At 38.6% G+C, this 24,715-nt stretch overlaps 1 protein-coding gene and 3 long non-coding RNA genes across 10 annotated transcripts; 2 read left to right on the top strand and 2 right to left on the bottom strand.

Annotated features, from left to right (window-relative positions):
* Positions 1-647: 647 nt before the first annotated feature.
* On the bottom strand, positions 648-3,016 carry LOC143138443 (uncharacterized). 4 transcript variants are annotated; one of them, XR_012990210.1, is made up of 7 exons: positions 2,920-3,016; positions 2,055-2,146; positions 1,812-1,941; positions 1,632-1,697; positions 1,137-1,226; positions 946-1,016; positions 648-819 (listed from the first exon to the last, which is right to left on the bottom strand). It is a non-coding gene; the product is annotated as an uncharacterized LOC143138443 (long non-coding RNA). The 4 variants fall into 4 exon arrangements; XR_012990209.1 differs by having other exon boundaries at positions 2,821-3,016; XR_012990212.1 differs by lacking the exon at positions 2,920-3,016 and adding an exon at positions 2,706-2,814.
* A 6,079-nt stretch (positions 3,017-9,095) lies between these two features.
* Positions 9,096-10,346, top strand: LOC143138445 (uncharacterized). Its single transcript, XR_012990216.1, has 2 exons — positions 9,096-9,403; positions 10,233-10,346. It is a non-coding gene; the product is annotated as an uncharacterized LOC143138445 (long non-coding RNA).
* Positions 10,347-10,761: 415 nt separating this feature from the next.
* Positions 10,762-11,983, bottom strand: LOC143138444 (uncharacterized). Of its 3 annotated transcripts, XR_012990214.1 has the most exons (5): positions 11,730-11,983; positions 11,481-11,604; positions 11,208-11,290; positions 10,944-11,096; positions 10,762-10,806 (listed from the first exon to the last, which is right to left on the bottom strand). It is a non-coding gene; the product is annotated as an uncharacterized LOC143138444 (long non-coding RNA). The 3 variants fall into 3 exon arrangements; XR_012990213.1 differs by having other exon boundaries at positions 11,481-11,983; XR_012990215.1 differs by having other exon boundaries at positions 11,203-11,290; positions 11,481-11,983.
* A 2,027-nt stretch (positions 11,984-14,010) lies between these two features.
* Positions 14,011-16,368, top strand: LOC143138446 (T-cell-specific guanine nucleotide triphosphate-binding protein 2-like). Of its 2 annotated transcripts, none has more exons than XM_076298912.1 (2): positions 14,011-14,124; positions 14,729-16,368. In XM_076298912.1, exon 2 carries the CDS (start codon positions 14,732-14,734, stop codon positions 15,332-15,334), a length of 603 nt encoding a protein of 200 aa, XP_076155027.1. In that variant the 5' UTR covers positions 14,011-14,124; positions 14,729-14,731; the 3' UTR covers positions 15,335-16,368. The 2 variants fall into 2 exon arrangements, with proteins under 2 accessions (XP_076155027.1, XP_076155026.1); XM_076298911.1 differs by having other exon boundaries at positions 14,011-14,111.
* Positions 16,369-24,715: the final 8,347 nt, after the last annotated feature.

Raw genomic sequence — 24,715 nt, forward strand, 5'->3', positions numbered from 1 at the left:
CTACGAAGGCGGATCGCGGACCCGCCGTGGCTCCGCGCTGCATCCGCCCCGCATCCGCGATTAAAACCTTACCTACGCGGCGGGTCCGTTTGGGACCCGCAAATTGATACATACATCCGCCGCGGACCCGCAACGGACTCATAAAGGCTCATCTGGCCCGGGTCCGTTTCGGACCCGTTTATCTCATTTTCAAAATTCCTTCTGTTCTTGCTGTAGGATTAAATAGGATAAACTATAGGATAAAAGTAAAACTATCACTAGGCCTAGCCTAGGCTACTACAGCAAGATAGGCCTACGATTAGCATCGCCTCGTATTTTTAACTTAACAATACTGTCAATAAACCTAACAGAAAAGGTTTAAGTCAAGACATCAATTTACTGTACAAACGTGATCACTACTCAATGGAAATATAAAATGGACATTTATGGAAAGTTACAGGTTATAAGCTATTCTGTTTTTGTTAAGTAGCCTACGTTGCCTAGGCTACTCTACATGAATTTTGAGGTCAAAACCTAATTTAGTGCTTTATCAGCCTAGGTCAGTGCAGACATGAAATATTTTATCTAATAGGCTACAACTTCAATGAAATGCTGTGCTATGCACATCTAAAATATCAGAAAATGAATAACTGGTGAATGACAAGAAGTTCAATAAAAAGATTGTTTAATGCTTATTTCTCCTATTACTCCATTTGTGTGGATGGAGGCGGAATACGTCTCCTCATTGCCCGATCCACCGCCAGTTGAATCACCTAATTGCGTGCTTGGTGACCTCAGCGTCCGTGGCTGACCGTGTCACCATGTTTTTCCTCACAGCACCTGTAATCAAACAGACAGATATGTTTATGTTTATGGTATGTAGCATCCAAAGCCAAGTATGCTTACACAATACAATATATGAGATAGGTATTAAGGAGATTAAATTTAAAAAGAAACATGACTTACAAAGCTCCACTGTTCGCTGCACGTTGAGGGCTGGTGTAGGGGTGGAGGGAGTTGAGGAGGGACTGCCATTCCTGGCCCATAGTGAGGTGGGCGGTGTGCGAGAGGGGGGAAAAATGTATTAAATGGTAGTCATCATTGATAATACACATGGGGCCTTTCTATTCACTAATATTTCAGAGATCAGTCCCTACCTTGAGTAACTCTCCGTATGTTAAATGCGGGTGCAGGTGCAGGGAGTTGAGGTGGTGAAGAGTGTTGCGGTCCTGCCCCATGGTGAGGTGCTAAGGGAGAGAAATGGTTGTGATCTGTTAACCATGGTAGGCTGAGAGCTACGTCCAAACAATGGCAAACAAAAACAAATCTCTGGTCATACTGGACATGAATTTGTATGTTTCAACATTTTGGTATGCACTATCTATATCAACTCCATGAATGGATTGACATTGAAATCAATGTGTTTCAATACAATCTGATAATAATGAATGAACTTTTCAGGCAATATTGCATGAATGCAGATGTTTTAACTGACAAAATATTTGGCTGAGATTTATGTAATGTATGAAGTATGCAGAAAATCTGAGATGGTAATGCAGATGCAATCTGTTGATTTGAAATAGAGTGACTACTGCTGTGTTAATATAGATGGGGCCACTGTATTCAATTTTATTTCAGAGATCAGTCTTTACCTTAACAGTTTTCTCCAGGTTGAGGGGTAGTGACTCTGCTGCCTGGCACTCGGCAAGATGGTGGAGCTGGAAGAATAGATACAAGGAGAGGGGAATGTCTTTAGCACTAAGAATGTTAACCATATCTCTAATATTAATATTATGATTTAGTTATTTCAATGTTAAGAGATTATTACTTACTTTGCCAGTGCAATTGGCTTAGGTTTGAGGCTTCAACTGATATACCAGGCGAGTTGGAAGGTACCTCAGAGATGCAAAGTCACCATTTACTGGCTCTTCTTCACTCTCATCAGAGTCCCCGAAACGATGGCTGTTAAATAACCATATCATTATGGTTATTGCAATCCCAAAATGTCCAAATATACATATAGTACAAGCATCTCTGGTCTATTTTGGAATGCTACGGGAATGTGTTCACATTACATTTTAACAACCCAGAAAGTATCTTCATCAAGTGAACCCAACAGAGGCAATCGTAACGTTAGATGGTAGAATCCAGCCGATAAAAGTTGACGCTGCAGAACAAACAAAATAGAAGATGGGGACCAAGTTCCATACAGTTAAGTTACGTTAGCATAATAAATCACAAACAGACGCCAATACCCATTAACGTTAGTTGTCTGAACCGACTTAAACAGTGATTAAAATGCCGAGGCTTTCATTACAAAGATGGCAGAAGGACACTAAAGTTACGTATGAGACCAAACTTGGCAAAATGCAAACGTTAATGCACAGCTAGCTAGAAGCTAGGGCTAAACCATTATCAGTGAGTCAACATGCTAAAGTTGTAGGTAGCTTTCATAGCAGACGAGTGCTTCACTGACTTCATTGACTGAAATACCAGTGCCAATGTATCAGCTTAATCAAGGATTGCATCGCAAACGTGATCTCAAACATATATATGTATAATAGACATTAGCAATAACTTATGCAATTGCGCCTAGCAGCATGCTAGCTAGCAGCTGTATGCCGCTAGCATAGTAGCACTATGGACTATGGACAACAGCAACACATTAAAACAGACAAGACCAGACTAACGTTAAATAACAATGTGTGTTTTTTAAACCACACTACCATAACATATTCTGCCGAAATTGCTAACCCATTTTAAATCAAATAGGCTACAGACTCATATGAGCATCACAGCTAACAATAACGTTAACTTAGCCTGTTGCTCAAAATTACAAACCCAGCACAGGCTGAAGGAGTGGAACACAGCTTTGATGTGTAGTAACACAGAGGAAGGCGAAGTACAGGTGGATTCGGAGGAGGAGGAGAGAGACGTTACGTTTGATGTGCAGTGTAGTGACAGAGGAAGGAGAAGTAGGCTACTGGTGGATTCGGAGGAGGTGGACAGAGACGTTACGGAGGAGGAGACGTTACCCAGCAGGGACAAATTGAGGAAGAGGTCAGAATAGCTAAATGTTAGAAGAATGAAGAGGGACGTTTCATGGAGGGAGGGCTGTTGTGTGTGTGTGTGTGTGTGTGTGTGGAGGGCTGGGTGGGTGCCCACCTGCTCCTCCGCTTTCGATTGACATGCATTTGAGCGTTTCTCTGCAACATGCATCAGTAGCAAAGAAGCCATCTGCATTTTACATTGCGCTATTCGATTGTCGTCGACGCAGGGAGGAGAAAAATTAGATATCCACAAAAGTTATCCACAACAAATCAACGAGTGGTCGGCCTCAGAACGCACTCAACTTTTTAAGATCTGAAGTCAGTCATGATTGGTCGAAATTGTTGTCAATCTTGACGCAGTACAACAAGCAAACCTATCACATTTCTATCCCCACTAACACAAAACGTTAAGGGAACGTTCGGGAACGTTAGTGTATGGTTCCCTAAAGGGTAGTTCGAACCAAACCAAAAACTAACGGTTAGGGAACGTTACCTAAGGGTTCCTTAACGTTCCTAAACGTTAAGGGAACCAACCAACCAAAACGTTCTCCTATGGTTGCACAGTACCTTCACACAACGTTCCCGTTTGGTTGTTATTGGTTGTTTTTGGTTGTTCTGAGTGCTGTATTGACATGTTTATTTTAACCAGCTCCGTTTAAGTTTTTGAAGTAGGCCTAGCATATACAAGGTTTGCAGTCACTTGATATTCACTAAAAATGATTGGCCTTATGTAATCAAATTAAGATAAGGAGTAAGAGAATATATTTATTTTTAGGCTGATATCAATTTTGCTATAAACAATACTTTTGTGCTTGATTTCAGTTTTGTAACCGTATGAAGTGAAAATGCTTAAAACACGAATCTATCAATAAAACAATTTTCACTTCTACATTTCACATTTCACTTAGCTCAATATAAAAGTCCAACCGTTACACCCCCACGCCAGTAGGGGGAAGACAACGCCTGGTCTGCATTCAGAACCGATTGCAGTTTCACGTTGGATTAAACAAACAATAATACTTCGGTAAATAAAATATAAAATATTTTTATAATAGTTTTCTGCTATCACTAGAATACATTCAGAACATGTTTCATTTGTTCCTGTAGCCTACCATTACCATTTTACATTCACACATGTTACATTATTTGCATTCGAGGCTTCTGATTAGGTGGCAATGACGTCAATGGTAATGCGTCTCTATTCATTCCAATGCCATGCCGTGTTAAATGTGTTATATAGCATTGTGTGATTGATTGCGCCTCTATCAGCGTTAGAAACTGGAGACAATAACAACACAAGCTCCATTTCAGTTTTTGAAGTAACATACAAAATGTTTGCAGTCACTTGATTTAGATCCACTCAAATGATTGGTCTTATAAAATCTAAGTAAGGTAAACATCATATCAAGATAATATTTATTTTAGGCTAATATCAATTTTACTAAATAAAAAATATATACTTTTGTGCTTTTTTTTACGTATTAGGTGAACTTTAAACAAAAATCTATCAATAGAACACTTTTCACAACTAAGAAAATTCACTTATTTCATTTCACAATTCACTTCAGTTCAATCAGACAGGCTCTCCCTTACACGTAGGCCTACCCCCACGCCAGTAGGGGGAAGACAGCGCCTCTGCTTTCAGGTGATCGATTGAAGTCTTGTCCTGACTTCCGTAAACGGTCTCTGTTTGAATTCCGTGATTCTTCAACACCGCTAGAAGAAGTCTTGGAAAGTGGCAAGTATTGTGGGATAATGGTCAGACTGGTAGGAGACTATATAATATCCAAAAAAGAGTGGGGGTGAGTAGAAGTACTTGCAGAAATACACAGGAGGAGAACATCATTTCAAGAATGAGATTTGGGCACACAGGCTTAAACAGTACATTATTTTTAATGAAAAAACATGCTGATGGGAGGTGTAGTGTATGTAACACACAGGATACCATAGAACATGCTATTGAAGAATGTACTAGATATAGTAATGAGAGACAACAGTTAATCCAGCAGCTAGAAGATGAAGAGATACCTTTGAAAGTAAGGGATATTTTGCTAAGGAATTCTGGTGATTTTTGTTTTGGGTTTTTATTTTCCTTTTTTAGAAGAACAGGTTTAATAAAGATAATTTAAGTGTAGGGAAATAATTTATTCAGACCCACACTCCATTTCAGAAGGTGGCGGTAATGCAACCAGACGTTGTTTGCCAACCGCCATAAAAACAAGAAGAAGAAGAAGAAGAAGAAGTCTTGGAATGGATTATACTCGTCTTGAATTCGATCTCATGAAAGTAAGTGAAATATGTTACAGTTTCATGATGTAGGCCTATAGTGGTTGTAATGCAAGGGTTTGAGGTTTAACCTTAAGTCCTTTCACTTGTAGGGCTTTGTTATATTCCGATTCTGCCAAGTTTGTAATTTACCAGAGCACATTGCTCGTTCGTCTTTGTTTGAGCTGTTCTCAACGTGTTATGTTTTGCAGCATTGTATGTTTTGTGTCATCGTGTTAACCTGCTCACGTTGATGTTACAAATAATAGCACTAGGCTACCGTTTCTTTTAATTAGTTTTAGTGTACAGTCAGTCCTTTTAGGCAAGTCACTCGGCAGCAGTGGTGTAGGCTAGTGGATATAGGCCTACTGTATGTAGCTGGATCTAGGCTACTGTGATGTAGGCTAGTTAGCTGTAATGGGTAGGCTATACTGTGATCAATCCCAAATGTATCCTAGTCTATTTTAAGTGGGTATACTGAGATGGTGAGGCTTTTTAAGTTGGTATAACCTACTGAACAGTCCTGCATATGTAGGCTACACTAGAGCCATAGAGATGGCTATAGTAGGCTACACTGTCGGCGGCCATTTTGCAACACAGTTGATCGGATAGACGATTCAAGTGAATAGACCTCTGAATTTTGCCTTCAAAAAGCTGAGATCCGGTAGCCTATCTTGCAATTTTTGCTATGGGAAAATAACATGGGGAGAGAATTATTGCACTCTCCCGTGGACGAAGAAGTCTGAAATGCAGACAATTTGCTCAACACACGTTTGTCCTCTGCCTTCGAGTGGTAGGCTAACTGTGATCTTCAACAGGCCTACGTTAAGACAGCAACTTAGATTTTTGCTACCCCAGACCTAACTTGCAATGTAACTTGTCATAGGTAGTTAGGTTAAATTAACACCCTGATCTCCTTATAGGCAAAGATGGCAGTTTTGGTTCCTTTTTGTAGGCGAACTTCAGAGGTCTGAGGTCTACGCCCATGCATTTCTATGGATGCTGTGTCTCCCCATTAGAAATTCTCTGGGCTACAATACAAAAATCAAGTCAAAAGCTGGGCCAAATATCCAGTTAAGAAAATCTGGTTATGTACAGATGACTGATTGCTGCAATACTATCAATAATAGTTTTCTCTATATGGAAATACTGCTTTGCTCTACTACTGGCTCACAAAAACGTTGTTCTCTTAACGTAGATTCATACACCAAAGCTATGGAAAAATGTCAGCGGCTGATGGACACTTCTAGCATTGAGGCGGAAGAAGATGCGAGCGTCCACAAAAGGCAGTGCATGGTCACGTGATGGTAAGACCTCTTAAATACAGACTACATTATTTGCACAATTCAAATATTCTTTTTGCAATCAGTGCAGATTGCATGGTCTTTTATTTCAGATGAATCCGTTCCGCAAGCAAGAAAGCATTCCAGGATGGTGCGTGTGCCTGGAAGCCCTGTCTGTAAGTTAACATTTATACATGTATTATTTAAGAAAACCAGTTGAGTCATATTTCCTACCATGGAACTACTGACATTCATGTTTATTAACCTAGTGCATATCATGTTACTGTTCTGATGTATTTGTCTCTTCCTGCCTTTTATTAGGTCAGCAGATGTCACTGCCTCCACCACCTGCATGTGAGTTTTTCTTTTTAGCGATTGTTTAATGTAACAGCATAGGTTTATCTTTTGCAAATGTCATGTGCAAGAAACCTACCATAAATTAACTGACCAATATTCATATTTAATTTCTTTTTAGATGAGTCAACACCACACAGGCAACCAGCTCATTGCCCAGAGCTGGATGGGTCTATTATAACGCCTGCCACTTCATCTTGGGACCCAGTTGAAGGTACAGTGTCTTTGAATTTTCCATTTCCAAGTAAATACAATTTCATGACAAGGAACTTGAGAGTAAGTAACTTTTTTGTTGTTGTAAACAGCACAAGTGACTCATCACACAGAGGGAGGTGGCTTGGCCATGGAGACGGAAATAAGAGGTAAGAACACTCACTTAATTTGTTCACATATGCAGGTATATAATGTATTTAACAACTAAAACTAACACCATCCATTTTCCATAGCAATAAGGACAACCATTACCGCATGGCATAGCGAATGGACGCATTTGAGGAGAAGATGGATGAGCTGCTCATGCTCTTAAGGAGCTCCCAGTCACCTCCCTCTGCTCCAGTCGATGACATATTGCTGTCGTCCTGCTCGACAGTCACTGAGCTGCAGGAGAGGAGGAACAAAATGCCCTCCCTCCAGGACTTGTACTCTGGGACCTAAGCGGGCAGAGACCATCACCAAAGACTCCACATATCCTGCACACACACTCTTTAACTTCCTCCCCTCTGGCAGGCGCTACAGATCCCTGCACACAAAAACAACCAGACACAAGAACAACTCTTTTCCCACTGCCGTCACTCTCCTGAACTGCAGATAAGTGGGGTCATCCCCACTTTGACCGTTTACCTGCCCATTACATACTTTATCATTCCAATATACGTCTTGCACTCTACATTTGCACTATTACTTTGCACTCAACAGCCCACTCCATGTGTACTTGTATTGGTATTATGTCTTTGTATATTGTGTTGGTATCTGCCACAATGTATATTGTTGTCTATTGTACAGTGTGTCTATTTGTTGAATGTAGCACCTACCAAAGTCAAATGCCTTATGTTAATATACTTAGCTAACACTAAGTCTAATTTATATATATATATATATATATATATATATATATATATATATATATATAAATATATAGTGAGGTCTTTTATATTGTTTTTTTTTGTCTTTTGATAATTTTATATTAAAGTTATAAGTTCCATCGATTTTGCCAGTTCATTCTTTCCTGCTAATATATAATAATGCATTCCTGCTCGTGCTGTTTAAAGTAATTGGTATGCAAAGGTTGCAATGTTAGGGGAGGGTTCCCTAAAGGTTGCAATATTTAGGGAAGGGAACGTTCCCTAAATGTTAGGGAACGTTATGGGAACAGTTAGGGAACGTTAGGGGAAGGTTTTTTAAAGTTTGCAACGGTTGGGGAACGTTAGGGGAAGGTTCTCTAAAGTTTGTAACCTTTAGATAACGTTAGGGGAACGTTCAGGGAACGTTTTATATAACCAAGAACTAACGTTTCCGGAACGTTCAGCAAACTTTCCATGGGAACCAAAACTTGCTCAAAAACTAACCTTAGGGTAACGTTTGGGAACCAAAAACTAACGTTTCCGAAACCAAAAACTATGGTTCCTAGAACGTTTTGGAAACCATAAATTGTTAGCTGGGTCTATGCGCATACAGGCAGGTACACACACGTACAGTAGGCCTAGGCTACACACGCACGCACTCAGAAAGAAATGGAACCTTTTAAAAAGGTTCTATAAGATGAACCATCAGGGGTGCCATTATTTTACATTCTAATGGTTCTAAATGGAACCATAACTACCAGGTGTGTTTTATTACTACTAGGACTACTACTACTTATTATTACTATTACCTCATCCTGTCCATTATATGACTAATATCTGGCTGACGACGGCACAACTAATTGTTTATGGCGTTTATATGCTCTTGAAAGCTGTGGTAGTCCTCCTCAACTGCTTCAAGGTCCAACATAATCTGAAAAAAAAAGACATGCAGAAAATTGCAAAACGTATGTGAGCAATGATAATATAAATTTTTTCAAGCCAGATAGTCTTTCATTCAATCAGAAATAAATAAATAATGTAGCCGGACCTAACTGCTGTATGATTCAACATTTCATTCACGAACATATTACAAACCTCTTGTGTTGGCTCGTACACTCTAAAAAATACTGGGTTATTTTCTCAACCCAAACGTTGGGTTGAGGCTGTCAGGGAATTTTGTGGGGTTGTTTTTACTCATGTTGGGTTATTTTCTGTAACCCAGCTTGTTGGGTTGATAGTTTAGGACAGCGCCCCTCCTCTCTCCCACCTGACGTGGAGTACACTACCCAGCCCCTGGGTGACTTTAACACAGCTGCATAGTTATTTGAGAGTTCGAAAAAACATCGTTATTCTTCCAACCGTCCAGTCCACCAGCTGTCAGCATGCAATGGAAATCAGGCGATTTCGTAAGGTATGTATCTTTAACTTTTTTTAAAAAATGACTGATTTTAAAAGTCCACCCAGAGATGTAGAAGCTACCCTTCATGATATGAATGGATATTCTGCCTGCCAATTTCGTTCAGCCTCAAACAGGTTAACAATTGTGTCATTCATGCTAACTAACGTTAGCTAACATTAACTTACAATTACTGTTCATGTTAAATATACACAAAGACAGACTCATAAAAACATAGTTCTTTGTTCACTGGGTATGAACTGCTGACAGAAACAAAACGAACTTTTACAACGAACTAAAATGAGCATACCAAGCTGGTTGACATTAGCAGACCATATAGCTAGCATCAATGCTAATTAAATATGCTTTGTGGTGGTTGTAGACTAGACTATGGTTGCAGCTAACGTTTGTCAGCTAATATTAGCCAACACAGTTGAAGTAGCAGCTAATGTTAGTCTCTTCACAAGCCACACATACGGTAATAATAATGGCAAACAACATCTTATTAATTCATTCAGGGTAGCTTCATATTATAGCCATGTAACTTAACATTACTGGGTGTTTTTGGTTGTAGCAGAGAAGACGGGTTCTGGTTGTAGTAGCACTATCAGACAGTCTTTTAGATAACGTTACCCGGTAACGTTAGCATCTAGAACTAGCTGCTAGAAACTACAAGTTATTATAACTGCATAGGTGGTCATGGTTTCCGAGTGTGTTGCGCTAATATTTTGTCTCCTGGTGAATTTTTAATGTTTGTCAACATCATTCAATGATAATGGTTCATGAAAATCTTGAGATAAAGTTCTGTAAATAACAGTGATTAATATTTTTCTTTGATTCACAGGGGTGATCCCCAAAACGGACGGTGGAATCTGCCTGCCTTCATGGAAGTATCACAAGCTTTTTCTAGCTATCTGTTCAAAAAATAAACTGCCAAATAAATAAATGTCGAACTGTTTTATTTCATTGCATGGCTATTGTTGCCCATTGGATGGATTTTAAAACATTATATTGTAACATTAATGATTTGCAAACATTTATTTGAATTATTATAAATTAATAGTGATTGGATTAAGGAGAAAAATAAGATACTTAGAATAACCCATAAATTAGGTCAGCATAACCCAGAGATGACAGTGAAAATAATATAAATCCTGGGTTGTATAAGATAGCCTACCCAACAATTATGTAGGTTTAACCTAACAGTTTTGTTACGATAACCCAATGTTTGGGTTAGACTATCAACCCAACTCATTGGGTTGACCGAACAACCCAATTTTCGGGGCTAATATAACTCAGTGCTGGGCTCGACCACTATTTACCCAGTGGATGGGTTGAAATTGGGTTGTTTTTAACCCAATGTTTTTTAGAGTGTAATCAGAAGACATCTGGACCCCCACTCTGTACTTTTTTGCTCTCTGAAATTAGCAAAGAGAAATGTGTAATATTAAGATATCTGTACTGACAAACAGTGGCTACTGTGACTAGCTAGCATATAGACATACAGACAAGAAAACAAACGGGCTAAAGACAAGCAAGAATGTAAAAATGGCACCTGATGTCCAGGTGGGTCCTCCAGAGGCACATGGTCCACAATTCTTTGTCTTCTGACACCAAACTTTCTCTTAATCTCCTGCACCGTCGTCAAGTCTATCAAAGGAGAACTTTCCTTTTTGAACTTATTCTTAAGACAGTACAGCAGGGTCTCCTTTGAGTAAAGACATGAATTATGAGACTCAGAAAGAGTCAGAGTAGTATAGGAATTCAATTGAGGAATAATGTTTTCCATAACAAAACGTTAAAAAATAACATACATTACCAGATTAGCTGTGGTCATTAAGAAATGGATATCTAGTGATCAGACACCACAGGACATTAGTGTATTTTTTATGGTTTGGGTACCTGAAAGAACAATCAAGAATTAGAATTTTCCTACGCGTGGTTTTAGTAGCAGAGGAGATGCTGAGCGTTATTAAACAATACGCAGGAAAGAAATAACAAAAGTCTATAGGCAGAAAAAAATAACATGTGGTCCTAAAAACCTTCATGAAAAAAATCTCTTTACCAGGAGAAATTAATGAAGTATACTCACTGAACCAACGATGATTTGCGTAACTTTTCCACCTCTCAAAAACAAGACTGTGTTTCATCAGAGGAAACAGTTGTTCAACCATCCTCTCTGTCAACCCCAGCAGTCTCCCCATCAATTTGCTGTTCTGTTAATGCAAGTATGACCATACACTTTCATTACATTAAATATAATGCAAACAATGCAGAAATCAGGAAGATGCTGATTAAGTAGCTGTAGATGTTGCAAATATTTGGGAAGGTAAAACTTTACATCTCAAATTGGACACTTAAGATAGTCAGAGGTAATGGATACTATCTTTTTGCCATCAATTAAATTGATGGACTGAAGCCATTGACAGACATCTTCATCTAAAATGAAAAATAAGACATATAGACATTAAGTACATATTGTAGTGAGTTAGTGAGTTCCATCCTCTTTTAGATGCCTGTATTGTCTTACAGACACCAGATGTACATTGTAATTTGTAGTGAGCCCAGCATGATACAAGAACGAGGTTCAACTGGTAGCTTGGTGCCTCCCTATCAAGTGAGGGTTAAGCACAGCCAAGAAGAAAAACACTTGACATATACAAATCATAACTCTAAATTAATTAGTACACTACTACATTTAAAATGTGTCATGGAGTTTGAAATGATTCTCTGAGACCAGTTGGAGCAGTTTAATATCTCTAAAGGCGTCATTCACCAAGTATCTTGTTGGGGCTGTTTTAATTACTGGAGTATTTTGTGGGAGAAGTTTTATCTGACATTTTAGCTGTATTGCCTTTTAACACAGAGCCAACATAAATATAAGTATAAGTATATATACTCTTTTGATCCCGTGAGAGAAATTTGGTCTCTGCATTTATCCCAATCTGTGAATTAGTGAAACACACTCAGCACACAGTGAACACACAGTGAGGTGAAGCACACACTAATCCCGGCGCAGTGAGCTGCCTGCTACAACAGCGGCGCTCGGGGAGCAGTGAGGGGTTAGGTGCCTTGCTCAAGGGCACTTCAGCCGTGCCTACTGGTCAGGGTTCGTACCGGCAACCCTCCGGTTACAAGTCTGAAGCGCTAACCAGTAGGCAACCAGAGGGTTGCCAAGGAGGATGACTCAGCAACATGGCAGATAGATGAGATCACACAGTTACACTCCCACTAGATTTTTTGATGCCACTCAGCAAATAATGAGCCAATATTTAAGAACAATATGTCAGTTTGTATGTGCCTACATGTACTCACATGGTAACACAAAATTATCTACCGTATTTTCCAGACTATAAGTCACACTTTTTTATAGTTTGGCTGGTCCTGCGACTTATAGTCAGGTGCAACTTCAATATGAAAATATATATAATTGAACATGTTTTTAAATGTTAATTAATATTAACTGACATGAACCCTACATGAAACATTACCGTCTACGGAAGAAGAACAGACACAAATACAAAAGGGGAAGAGAAGAGGAGGAAGAGACAGAGTTTTATGTAGTACATACTGCTGCCAGCTCATTCTTTTCTGTAGAATAACATGCAGACAGCAAAAGGAAAAGTACAGCAAACAAAAGTAAGTCACTTTTGAGCAGGAACAGGTGTGGGGTGTGGAATGGAAAACACTGTAATTTAATGCAATCAAATGTTCTGATCTAAAATGGAATGAGTGTAACCGCTAATGAATGTGGATATTCCAGACTTCTTTTTTGAGTAAATGATCTGCTCCACTCAGCTGTCATCTGCTGTCTTGTCAACCATTGAACCACTTCATTGTAAGATGTTATCAAACAAACAACAAAATATGCTGCCAAGTTGTTTTCTTCCATTAAGTCACAAGTGCAGGATGCAAATAATTTAAGCTGTAGGGCTTCATGGCTGTCTTCTTCAATGCAATGTGCTTTCCGTGACAATGTTATACATTAGACCCACAGCTTACAGAAGGTTTCATGTGAAACAACCAAAGATTGGCTGATAATATAAGGTAATTTCCTGTTTGGTTACAAATGACTATGGAAGTTTTAAAATACAATATACACTTCTAAAAGCAAAAGAAAATCAAAGGAAGGCAATTTAAAGTATGTTTATTACTCACTTACTAACATGATTATCCACTTATAATCATACTATTTCTGTGTACAGTTGTTAACAGTTCCTTCCAAAGAGAAACAGTGAATGCTTGTTTTTGGTATTGGTCCCTCGAGTATGGAATACATTGACTGTAAAACACCCAACACAATAATGCAACATCAACACAAAGGGAAAAGACTACAAGTGTTCCAGCCTGAAGTCTGTTTCATGCTGACAGATTTAAACGGTTTAATTCCTTGGTGCCTCGATTTAATCAATCAGGTTATGAGACCACAACGGAGTAGATTATATCATTGGTAAGGATGTACCCACTATTGAGGAGTATACCACTGGTATACCCACATCATATCATGCCTTTCTAAATAAATATCCTCTCCTGCTGAATATTCAGCAGTTAGTCCCCACCCCAGTTTGAGCTCCTCCTTATGAAAGAACTTATATTGGTTTAAAATTCAGTTCACTCAGTAACACTGAGTAACACTTTTCGAGTGCAGACAGCATTTAAAAGTAATGAAGAATAATTTCTATACTTCCAGCATTGTTTTTGGCAAAAGCAAGACCCTGATTATGTAAGTAAAAAATGTAGGTATTTAGATTAACTTTACTTTAATTGACTTTGATTAACTTTGTCTTTAAATATTGTATTGCGCCAATATGTGTAGTAAGGATGCATATTATCCCTCATTTTGGTATCTGTATTTAATAAGTAAAAAGGTCTATAAGGTTAAAAATATATAAATTCAAATATAAAACAAACAATGTTATAATGTTTAGAAGTGTTACAGAATGCACATTTAAAGTTTTTTCTATAAAGACATCACTTACTACAAATTATGTAATACTGTTTCCTTTAGGCATGAGACTCAAATTACATTGTTGAGCTGTATTAATCCTGCACTCTTAACATTAATGTGTTGTCCCTATCTGGACACAGAGATGTGTTAAAAAAAACATATGTTGTGTTGTTTTCAATGCAAGTCATGTTATTTTCAACACATATTGTGTAATAAATAAAACAAAGAAATCAGATAAACTGTGTTGTCCCTATCTGAACACAGACATGTGTTAAAAACAACGCAAGTTGTGTTCATTATTATTACACATTTCAGATTTGATCAAAATTACATTAGATAGCTTTGAAAAAGCAGGACATCATGTCATTGAAGACGTTACCTTTTCCTTTTAGATCATGGATTGTGTCAACATTGCTGTAACAGGGGAGACTGGTGCAGGAAAGTCCTCTTTAGTGAACGCCATCAGAGGTCTTAAAGATACCGATGATGGAGCTGCACCCACTGGAGTCACACAAACGACCACAAAGCCCACCTCTTACCCTCACCCAACTATGCCAAACGTGACAATCTGGGATCTGCCAGGGACTGGGGGGCCTGGATTCAAACCAAAGACCTACATGAAAGCAGTGAAGTTCCAAACATATGACTTCTTCATCATAGTGAGTGAAACAAGATTCATGGATAATGACATAGTGCTGGCAAAGGAAATCAAGAAAAAGAAAAAGAAATTCTACTTTGTTCGCACAAAGATTGACAGAGACGTACAAGAGGAAGCGCAGAAGGGAGTAAAAGAGAAAGAGACACTTCAGACAATAAGGAAGGTCTGTGAGAAAAATATCAGGGAACTGAAATCTCCTCCTGTCTTCCTCATTACACCCCGAGAACAGAGAAAATTTGACTTCCAGAATCTGGCAGAGTCTCTGGAGAGAAACCTTCCAAAACACAAGAGGCAAGCTCTTTCCGAGTTGTGGTATAAAAATACCAGGCTGAGTGGGTGAATAAGCAAATGGGTTATAAATTCACCCAAAGATGAATTAATTTGTTTTATCTTCAGATGTCTTCTTCTATCGGATCTTAGCTTATACTCAATAATCTATAGCTTTCAATATAGTATTTAACTCAACTTCTGCCAATCCTGAACAATTATAAAAGTTCAAAGAAACCCATACATCAGAAGACTTAGAAAAGACTTACGAAAGACTCACACCCTCTCACACCTAAAGGCAAGTCACAGACTAGTCATTATGTATGATTTCGCAACAACTAGGAATCTTGCAGGACCACTATTTAGGCCCGAGAAAAAAAGCATACTGCTTACTGGGACAAGGAAACAAGAACATATCACTCCAGTACTGGCAGCTTTGCATTGGCTTCCTGTTCAATATAGAATCCAGTATAAAGTAGTGTTGACTGTTTTAAGTCAAGTCTATTTATTTTTATAGCACATTTAAAAGCAACAGCATTGCACCAAAGGGCTTTATATATAATAATAATAATCATAATAATAATAATAATAATAATAATAACTAGACTGCATTTCCGGAGGAACTGCGAAAGTGTGCTTGCCCTGGTGCGGTCACCAACGTGAGCAGTGGAATATGCTACGCTGAACCTGGCATGCATTCTAACAGTGCCTTTCAGTGTTGGAGCAGTGGCAATATCTGAAAAGCTCTAGGAGAGGGCTATTTAACTATTGATCCGCGGGGTGAAAGCGGCCTGTTGGATTTTACCTGCCGCCTGCTTTCAAATCTGGCTTCTGGATCAAGCCTGGATCTGGATCAAATCAATAAAATAAAATGACAGCAGTGATTGGCATCAAAAATAAACAATGTTGCACGGCTTGCGCCTCTCAAACTGAGCTGTCAGGTAACCTACAGAAGAATTGACCAATGGCAGCAGTTAACGTTTCACTGTGGTTTATTTAACAAATATGAAATATGACAGGGACATTAAAAAGCTGCTTGTTTGTCAGGATACTTTTTCACTGATTTATTTTAAAAATATGAGCTATGACAGAAGTTGGGTGTGAATGTTATATATCCCATCCCCTAATACTGTTTTACTGGTTTATTTGACAAATAATCTATATGGATTTGCTCTATAAGCACCTTATGTCTGAATTGTTTTGAGAGCCTATTGATGTATCTCAGAATAAAAGAATGTCCACCACATACAGTGGTGTTTTTTTGTGTGTGAATGTATTTTACTTAACTCATTAAATGTAGCTGGATAAGCTACTCATGAACAGTGTTGGGAAAGTTACTGAAAATTAGTAATTAGTTACAGTTACTAGTTACTTCTTTCAAAAGTAATTGAATTACCTTACCAATTACTGTATATCAAAAGTAATTAGTTACTAGAGAAAGTAACTTTTGAGTTACTTTTAAGTCTGCTTTTAAAATGTCAATATGAACAGTACTGAAGTCACACACACAATAAACCTAATTTTTAGACCTATTTATTGTAGTTTCAACGGGCCTTCAAATCAATAGCCTTGTGCATGAGTTCTCAAACTTTTTCCGACCACAAAACATTCTACAATGCATGAAGGCTTCCCTGACCTTGTTTTGGGCCACCCTCACCATCTAGGTGGTTTGATAGATATGTACAGCACACTGCCTACTGCTTGCCTTCTACTACTACTAGTATGCATGGTGGTGCACTGACACTGAATTCTGCAATATAGTAAGTTATTATTATCATTATTATTGCTATCCTATAGGCTACATGGAATGAGTTCAATGGGATGTAATGTGAAACAATGTTAAATGGCTTATTTTCAAAGCAGTTATTGTCTGCTCACACACACATACAACCTTAGGTTATCCTCATCCTGCTTTGAACACAGTTGTATTATATAGCATTTTAAGCACCACCAGTTTGGGAAAAGCCTGCGCTTCACAAGTGCTGACCTACCGAAATAAGTTCTAATGCGCATCCGAGGGTTTGGGGTTGTCACGCACTATGCAGAAGGTTACTCTTCGGCTGATAAGGTGTTCCAGAGAGAAGTTGCATGTTCTGTCACAGACAAATCAATCCATAACACCACGGACGTCAATTCCGATGTAAACATACTGTGCAAATAACTCAAGTCGCTGTAGTATGTACGGTAGGCTATTTGGAGGTTTCTTTATCTGGTAAGTGAAATCTGCATTTTCCTCTCGAGTTAAACGTGTGCTTGCTTGTGCCAAGGCTATATATAGGCAACTGTATGTGGCCTATTGGTGTTGTGGCGTGGCTATGTTGTAAGAATGAGAAATTGATATAACGAGGCTTTTGCACAAGGGCAGAGATAAAATAAACAACAATGCGCTTTTACTGTAGTGGAGCTTACGAGATGGAAACGAAAGGGAAAAGGCTTTTAAGATGCCCATTTAAATTGTAGCCTAATGCACTCGTGTGTGTTTTAGCATAAATACGAAATAAGGAGGAATGTGAGGAGGTTCCTATTAACTGTAAAGAATGCATCTGCAATCTAAACATGTACACAATCGCTGGAAACACAGCTAATGTCGGGAGACATATCAGAAGCAGCAAATGTGCATCTGTCATCTTGTCTGCAGTCGTTCATTCAAGATCAACAAAGTAACGCAAATAACGAACTTGTTGAAATTTCAGTAATTGTAATTGCGTTACTTGATTTACAAAAATACTTCGTTACATGCTCGTTACCACTAAAAGTAGTGGAATTACAGTAACGCATTACTCCCAACACTGCTCATGAATGCATGTCTCTAATAGCCACAATAGGAGTAATTTTAGCAACACCGTATTTTGAGTGGCCCACAATGACCCAGTGGTTTTCCTGTCTGGCCCACTTGGTTATGAAGTTGAATAGCCCTGCTCTAGGAGCAGGTGATAACTAGAGAGAAATTGTTATACCCTCTAAATTTGTAGGTTGCCATTAACGCTGGTCACATGCCTTTTGTCTACACATGATGTCTTTACACAACATATTTACATTTACATGTATTCTTACTACTCTTATAGTGTTACTGTTTCTGCACTAATGGCACTGTTACCACACTGCACATAGCAGTATGTTATGTACATATCTGTCTATATTTGTCATATTGAATATCCATATTATATTATATTCTGTTCATATACAGCATATATCTATATTATTCTTACTACTACTACTACTTGGTAATAATATACTACTGCTACTTGGCACCTGTAGACTATGTTGTTCATACATCATTCTACATAGCCATACCATATCACTCCCCTCTTACACCAGAGATTCTATTGACTTTATTAACAAACTTAAGACCTAGTGCAGGGCGATATGTAGCAAAAAAAGGTGTTTGGAACATTTCATATAGATTTTTGCAAATTATGTTTTTTCACTTCTTCAGACCCTATAGTTTGCAAAACTACCTGTTTCCAATTTTTTCCCGGACTGCACAGGTCCAAAATCCAAGATGGCGGATATATCACCAAAAATTGCAAATAATCGCCTTTTTAAACATTTTAAATGGATATATAATAATAATAATAACTAGATGTACCGCAGAGCGGTACAAAATATGACCGCCGCCCAGTCCAGCACATTTTTTCCACAAAAATAAATCACGCTGAAAGGCCTATATGATTCTAACTGTCTCACTAAATTGCATTAGCCACACTCAATTCTCACTGGTATCTGCTAGACAACAAGTACCAAAACATAATTAGTTCATAGATTCCACATGTAAAATTCATTTTATACAACCCCACCCCCATCTTGCCTGTTCATAATTCTGAGAAATTCTTGAATTGTGTGCATGTGTGCGTGTACACGTTTATGTTTATGTGTGTGTGTGTGTGCGTGCTTTTGTGTTTGCCTGCGTATGTGTGTTTGTGCATGTGCATGCATGCATACATATGTCTACTGTGTGAGTATGTGTCATACGTATGATTACTGTGAATGTATGTATGTGTGTGTGTATCTGTTTATGCACATGTGTGCACATGAAATGGGTTAACATGACCCCTGGAGGCAAACATACGGAAAAAATTGGTAATCCTAGGCCCTACGGTTCTCAAGATATTCACAGAAAACTGTGTCTGCCCTACCCTCCTTTCGGGGGGTCCAGTACAGCGGGGGGGCTACAGATCAAAACAAAAAACAATGGTTCCATGCTATCCATGTGGAGTTACATGCCCACCAAGTTTCGTGTACCCCGGTCTTTCAGTGTCCCGGGAATCCTTGTTGGTGTACGGTCACTAAATGTACACATAAATTATTTTATTGTAAGGCCCCCCATGAACGAAAGTTCACAAAACTTGGCATGCATTCGGAGGGTGTCATAATGATCCTACACTTTCAATTTCGTGCAGTTTTGACCATGTCAGCCAGAGATATTCTGATGAAAACACCTAATTTTTTGCTTTTTAATTTTTAACTAGGTGGCGCTATACATGAAATAAGTGGTAATGGGATGGGTTGACATGGCCCCTTGAGATCAACATACACAAAAAGGTGGACCTCCTAGGCCCTACGGTTCTCGAGATATTCACAGAAAACTGTCTCCGGCCACCTACAGGCCAGTTGGTGTATAGTAACATAAATTAATTTATTGTGTGGCCCCCCATGAACGGAATTCCACGAAACTTGGCGTGCATTCAGAGGGTGTCATAATGATCCTACACTTCCAATTTCGTGTAGTTTTGACTATGTTAGGTCACAGATACCTGCGATTACAGCACCTCATTTTTACTTTTTTGTGTTTAACTAGGTGGCGCTATACATGAAATGAGTGGTTATGGAATTGGTTGACATGGCCCCTTGAGATCAACATACAAAAAAAATGGTCCTCCTAAACCTTACGGTTCTCGAGATATTCACAGAAAACTGTGTCTGCCCTACCCTCCTTTCGGGGGGTGCAGTCCAGCGGGGGGGGCTACAGATCAAAACGAAAAACGATGGTTCCATGCTATCCATATGGGGTTACATGCCCGCCAAGTTTCGTCTACCCCGGTCTTCCAGTGTCCCGGGAATCATTGACGGAAATTTGGACATGCGAAAAAAAAAAAAAGAAAAAAAAAATCTGGACTGGACTGGACCCCCGAAAGGAGGGTAGGGCAGACACAGTTCTCTGTGAATATCTTGAGAACTGTAGGGACTAGGATGACCATTTTTTTCCGTATGTTTGCCTCCAGGGGTCATGTTAACCCATTTCATGTACACACATGTGCACAAACAGATACACACACACACATACATTCACAGTAATCATACGTATGGCACATACTCACACAGTAGACATATGTACGCTTGCACAGGCACATACGCAGGCACACACACACACACACATAACATAAACATGTACATGCACACATGCACACAATTCAAGAATTTCTCAGAATTATGAACAGGCAAGATGGAGGTGGGGTTGTATAAAATGAATTTTACATGTGAAATCTATGAACTAATCATGTTTTGGTACTTGTTGTCTAGCAGATATCAGTGAGAATTGAGTGTGGATAATGCAATTTAGTGAGACAGTTAGAATCATATAGGCCTTTCAGCGTGATTTATTTTTGTGGAAAAAATGTGCTGGACTGGGCGGCGGTCATATTTTGTACCGCTCTGCGGTACATCTAGTTTTTATTCTTTTTTTGTTTGTTTATATTTGTTGATGGTGTGGGGATGACCCTTGCAAACAGATGTGGGTTACTGAATATGCATAAGTTTAAATTGTTTACAGTGTGACTCGTTTTTTATGTGACTTGTCCCACCTCTTTGTATGACGTTTAGATGGGATGTTAGAATAATTGGACTCCACCCAGTCCTCTACAATGGCTATATATACCCTTACCCTGCATCTGTTACACCTGACGAAGACCGGAGTGGTCGAAACGTTGTGTATCATCATCCACCATTAAATTGGGAGCTTTAGACACAGTGTGCGGATATCTCTTCATGTGTTCTACGTAGTATTCCCAATATCCAGCACCTGTAAAATTTATATAGATGTGCGTACACCTCTACACTTCACTACACACACACACACACACGCTCACAAACACTCACAAACACAGTCAAGGACTTGTCATGTGTCTTCCTATATGTATCTCCAATTCTAGGGAGTTTTTCCTCGCCCCTGTTACTCATGGGCTTTCTTTTCTCTGATTGTTTAACATTCTGTAAAGCGCCATGAGACATGTGTAATGTTTTGGCGCTCTATAAGTGAAATTAAATTGAATGTTTTTTATCTATGTTTTATTAGTTTGACAAATGTTCACTTACATTCGTTTTTACATCCTTCAATGCCAACAGACCATCACGAGTAGCGATTTATTTGCTATAAAGCTGCGCGAGTAGCGATACTTGGGCTTTTAATTACATCCTTTAATGTCAAGAAAACATTGCGCTATAGAATAAACCAAGTTTTGATCATCTATGTTGTGCTATTATGCTACCGCGAGTAGAGATTCTCATGCTTTTTATGATTTTTTTACCGTCTCCCATCCAGAAATCGAAACCGGAAGTGTGCTTCTTAGCAAAACCTTATTTAGGCTTATTTGGTCTGCCGTCTCCCTCCTAGCCATCTCTAGGCAACTGGAAGCGAGTGAGCCTTATTACATGAACGCGGAAGTTGACGTGCAAAGAAATAAAAGTCCTCACTACAATAATTCACAATTAACTAATTGAACTATTTAAACTACTCAACTATTTAACTGTTCAGCCATTCCAATGTCAGTTATCAGCTATGCCTCCAGCCAACTATATTAAACCACCACCTACCTAGCAACCAACATAGCAACCATTGAAATAAAGCATCTATGTCAGTTTCCATAGCAACCAACATGATTACCCTAGCAACCATCATAGAAACAGCTTTATTGAGCATTGCAACAATCATGTCTACCTAAGCAAAACCATTGTAACTATCTCTACATTATCTGTTTTAACACTGTATATTTTACGTCATATGGTTTGCATTTTCATGCACTGGTAATTCCTCGGAATGAGATTTTCTAGTTCTTTTTAACATGTTACATATGCCGGTGTTGAAGTATTTAGATTTCCAGCGCTACTATTTTTTCCAAATATAGGTACAAAATCAATGAGCATTCCATACAAACTTGTAATGGTTCAGTCATATTGAGAACATGTTTGTATCCCACCTTACCAAATTTGGGCTGGTTATGAAAAATATTTTTCATGATATTAATGCCCAAACATTGCTTCCAATGGTGGAATATAATATGAAAACTATTTGAACAGAAATATTTTACAGGCCTTGGTTTTGGGACCCATTCATGATATTACCATACTTTTCGTCATTACCTCGCTGAAAGGATTTTTTTAATTCAATACCACTAAGTAAGGTTTTGTATATGATTGTTAGCAACAACAACAACAAACAAACTCCCTCTCTTCACAGATGCATGTTTGTTGTTAAAATAGCTTCAGGCAATTCAACTGAGATGTCAGATAAAACTTACCACACAAAATACTCCATTAAAAACAGCCCCAACAAGATACTTGGTGAATGACGCCTTTAGAGATATTAAACTGTTCCAACTGGTCTTAGAGAATAATTTCAAAGTATGACACATTTGAAATGTAGTATTGTAAGGAGAAACATCTGAAGACAAGGTTTAAGCATGTCGGAGTTTCATACAGCTGAAGATTTTTTTTTTAGAAACTATATGACATTGACATAGACTTATGGTTAAATGAACAATGAACATAGATTAGTAACTTTGTTACTGAAATAGATTGAACTGGTTAGTTGGTAAGAAAGTGAATCTAAATGAGTGGTTGAAAGAGTGAGTGTGTGTGTGAGAGAGAGAATTGGCAGGACACAGAGAAAATGGGAAGAAGTGCAGAAGAGGAAAATTCTGAGTTTTATTACACACTCCTTTGGCTCTATCTGCCTTCTGCTGCCAGCTCATTATTTTCTGCAGACTTACATACAGACAGCAAAAATAAAGTACAGCAAAAGAAAGTCACCCTTGAGAGGGAACAGGTGTGGGGTGTGGAATGGAAAACACTGTAAGTCAGTGCAATCAAATGTGCTGGTCTAAAACAGGAATGAAGGTAAACACTAATGAATGTGGATATTCCAGATTTCGTTTTTTTTTTTGAACACTTTATTTAAAAGTTTTCCATAATACAATAATATGATACAATCAAACAAGATATCTCAACCGGGTTAAAAGGGAACACATACAGACAGAATGACAATACAGATACAAACACAGACCATAAAGGACTGCAGTAACCAAAAAAAAAAAAAAAACAACAACACAAATGTGTGCACAAGCTCCATGCACTTTTTAGTGTAGAACAGTTGGGGGAAGTGGATAAATTATGCCAGGGTTAGGTTTTCTACACAGCTAATGAATACAGACCATGTTTTATCAAATCTTTTATATGAACCACCCAGATCCGATCTTAACTTCTCTATTTGAAGGGCCATCATAACATCATGTACCCACTGCACAAATGAAGGAGGATGAGTAGCCCTCCATCTAAAAAGAATTAGCCTGCGGGCTAGAAGTGAGGAGAATGCAATAGCATTTGATTGGTATTTATTAAGCTTATATTCTTCTGGAGTAACTCCAAATATTGCTATGTATGGATTAGGTTCAATTGTTTTTTGGCAGATTTCTGTATATACCTCAAATATCGATGTCCAAAAGTTGTTTAGTGAGTTACATGACCAGAACATATGCCCCATAGTTGCTGGGGACTGATGACATCTACTGCAGCTAGAATCAGATGTGTGAAATATTTTTGCAAGATGGGCTTTGGTAAAGTATAAGCGGTGAAAAATTTTGAATTGAATTAAGCGGTGCCGGATACATATGGATGATGAGTAGATATGCCTAATGGCTTCATCCCAGGTGGCTTCTGGGATGTCAACACTAAGGTCTTCTTCCCATGCAGTTTTCCTCCTGATTAGTGATGGGGGGTTAATCTGTTGAATTATGTCGTATACTCTGGAGATATGACCTTTTAGGTTTCCTGTGACGTGTAGGCATCCTGCTAAGTGGGATTCTGGTGGGAGATGAGGAAATGTACTGAAATGTTTCTTGGCAAAGTTTCTCACTTGTAGGTATATGAAAAAGTGAGTTTGAGGGATGTTAAAGTTCCTGACTAATGTGTCAAATGACATGAAAATGTTATCAATAAAGAAATCTCTGAAAAGCCGTATGCCCTGCCTCCTCCAGAATGTGAACGCTGAATCAATTTGTGATGGGAGAAACAGGGGATTTGATGTTATAGGAATGGACGTCAGTGTTTGTTTACAATCGAAGTGCTGCCTACATTGAAACCAAATTCGTATTGTGTTGTGGACTACTGGGTTCTTAGCACAGCTTTGTAAGTTCATTGGGAGAGTGGAACTGATGAGAGATACAGGTGAGATAGGAAGGCT

The sequence above is a fragment of the Alosa pseudoharengus genome, unplaced genomic scaffold, assembly GCF_046254945.1.
Source record: "Alosa pseudoharengus isolate Yale_2024_CS ecotype anadromous, Long Island Sound unplaced genomic scaffold, YU_APseudo_1.1 YU_APseudo_1.1_scf_21, whole genome shotgun sequence".
Lineage (NCBI taxonomy): Eukaryota > Metazoa > Chordata > Actinopteri > Clupeiformes > Clupeidae > Alosa > Alosa pseudoharengus.

Coding starts and splice junctions, on each gene's coding strand:
- LOC143138446 (XM_076298912.1), top strand. CDS start 14,732: ATGGATTGTGTCAACATTGCTGTAACAGGGGAGACTGGTGCAGGAAAG.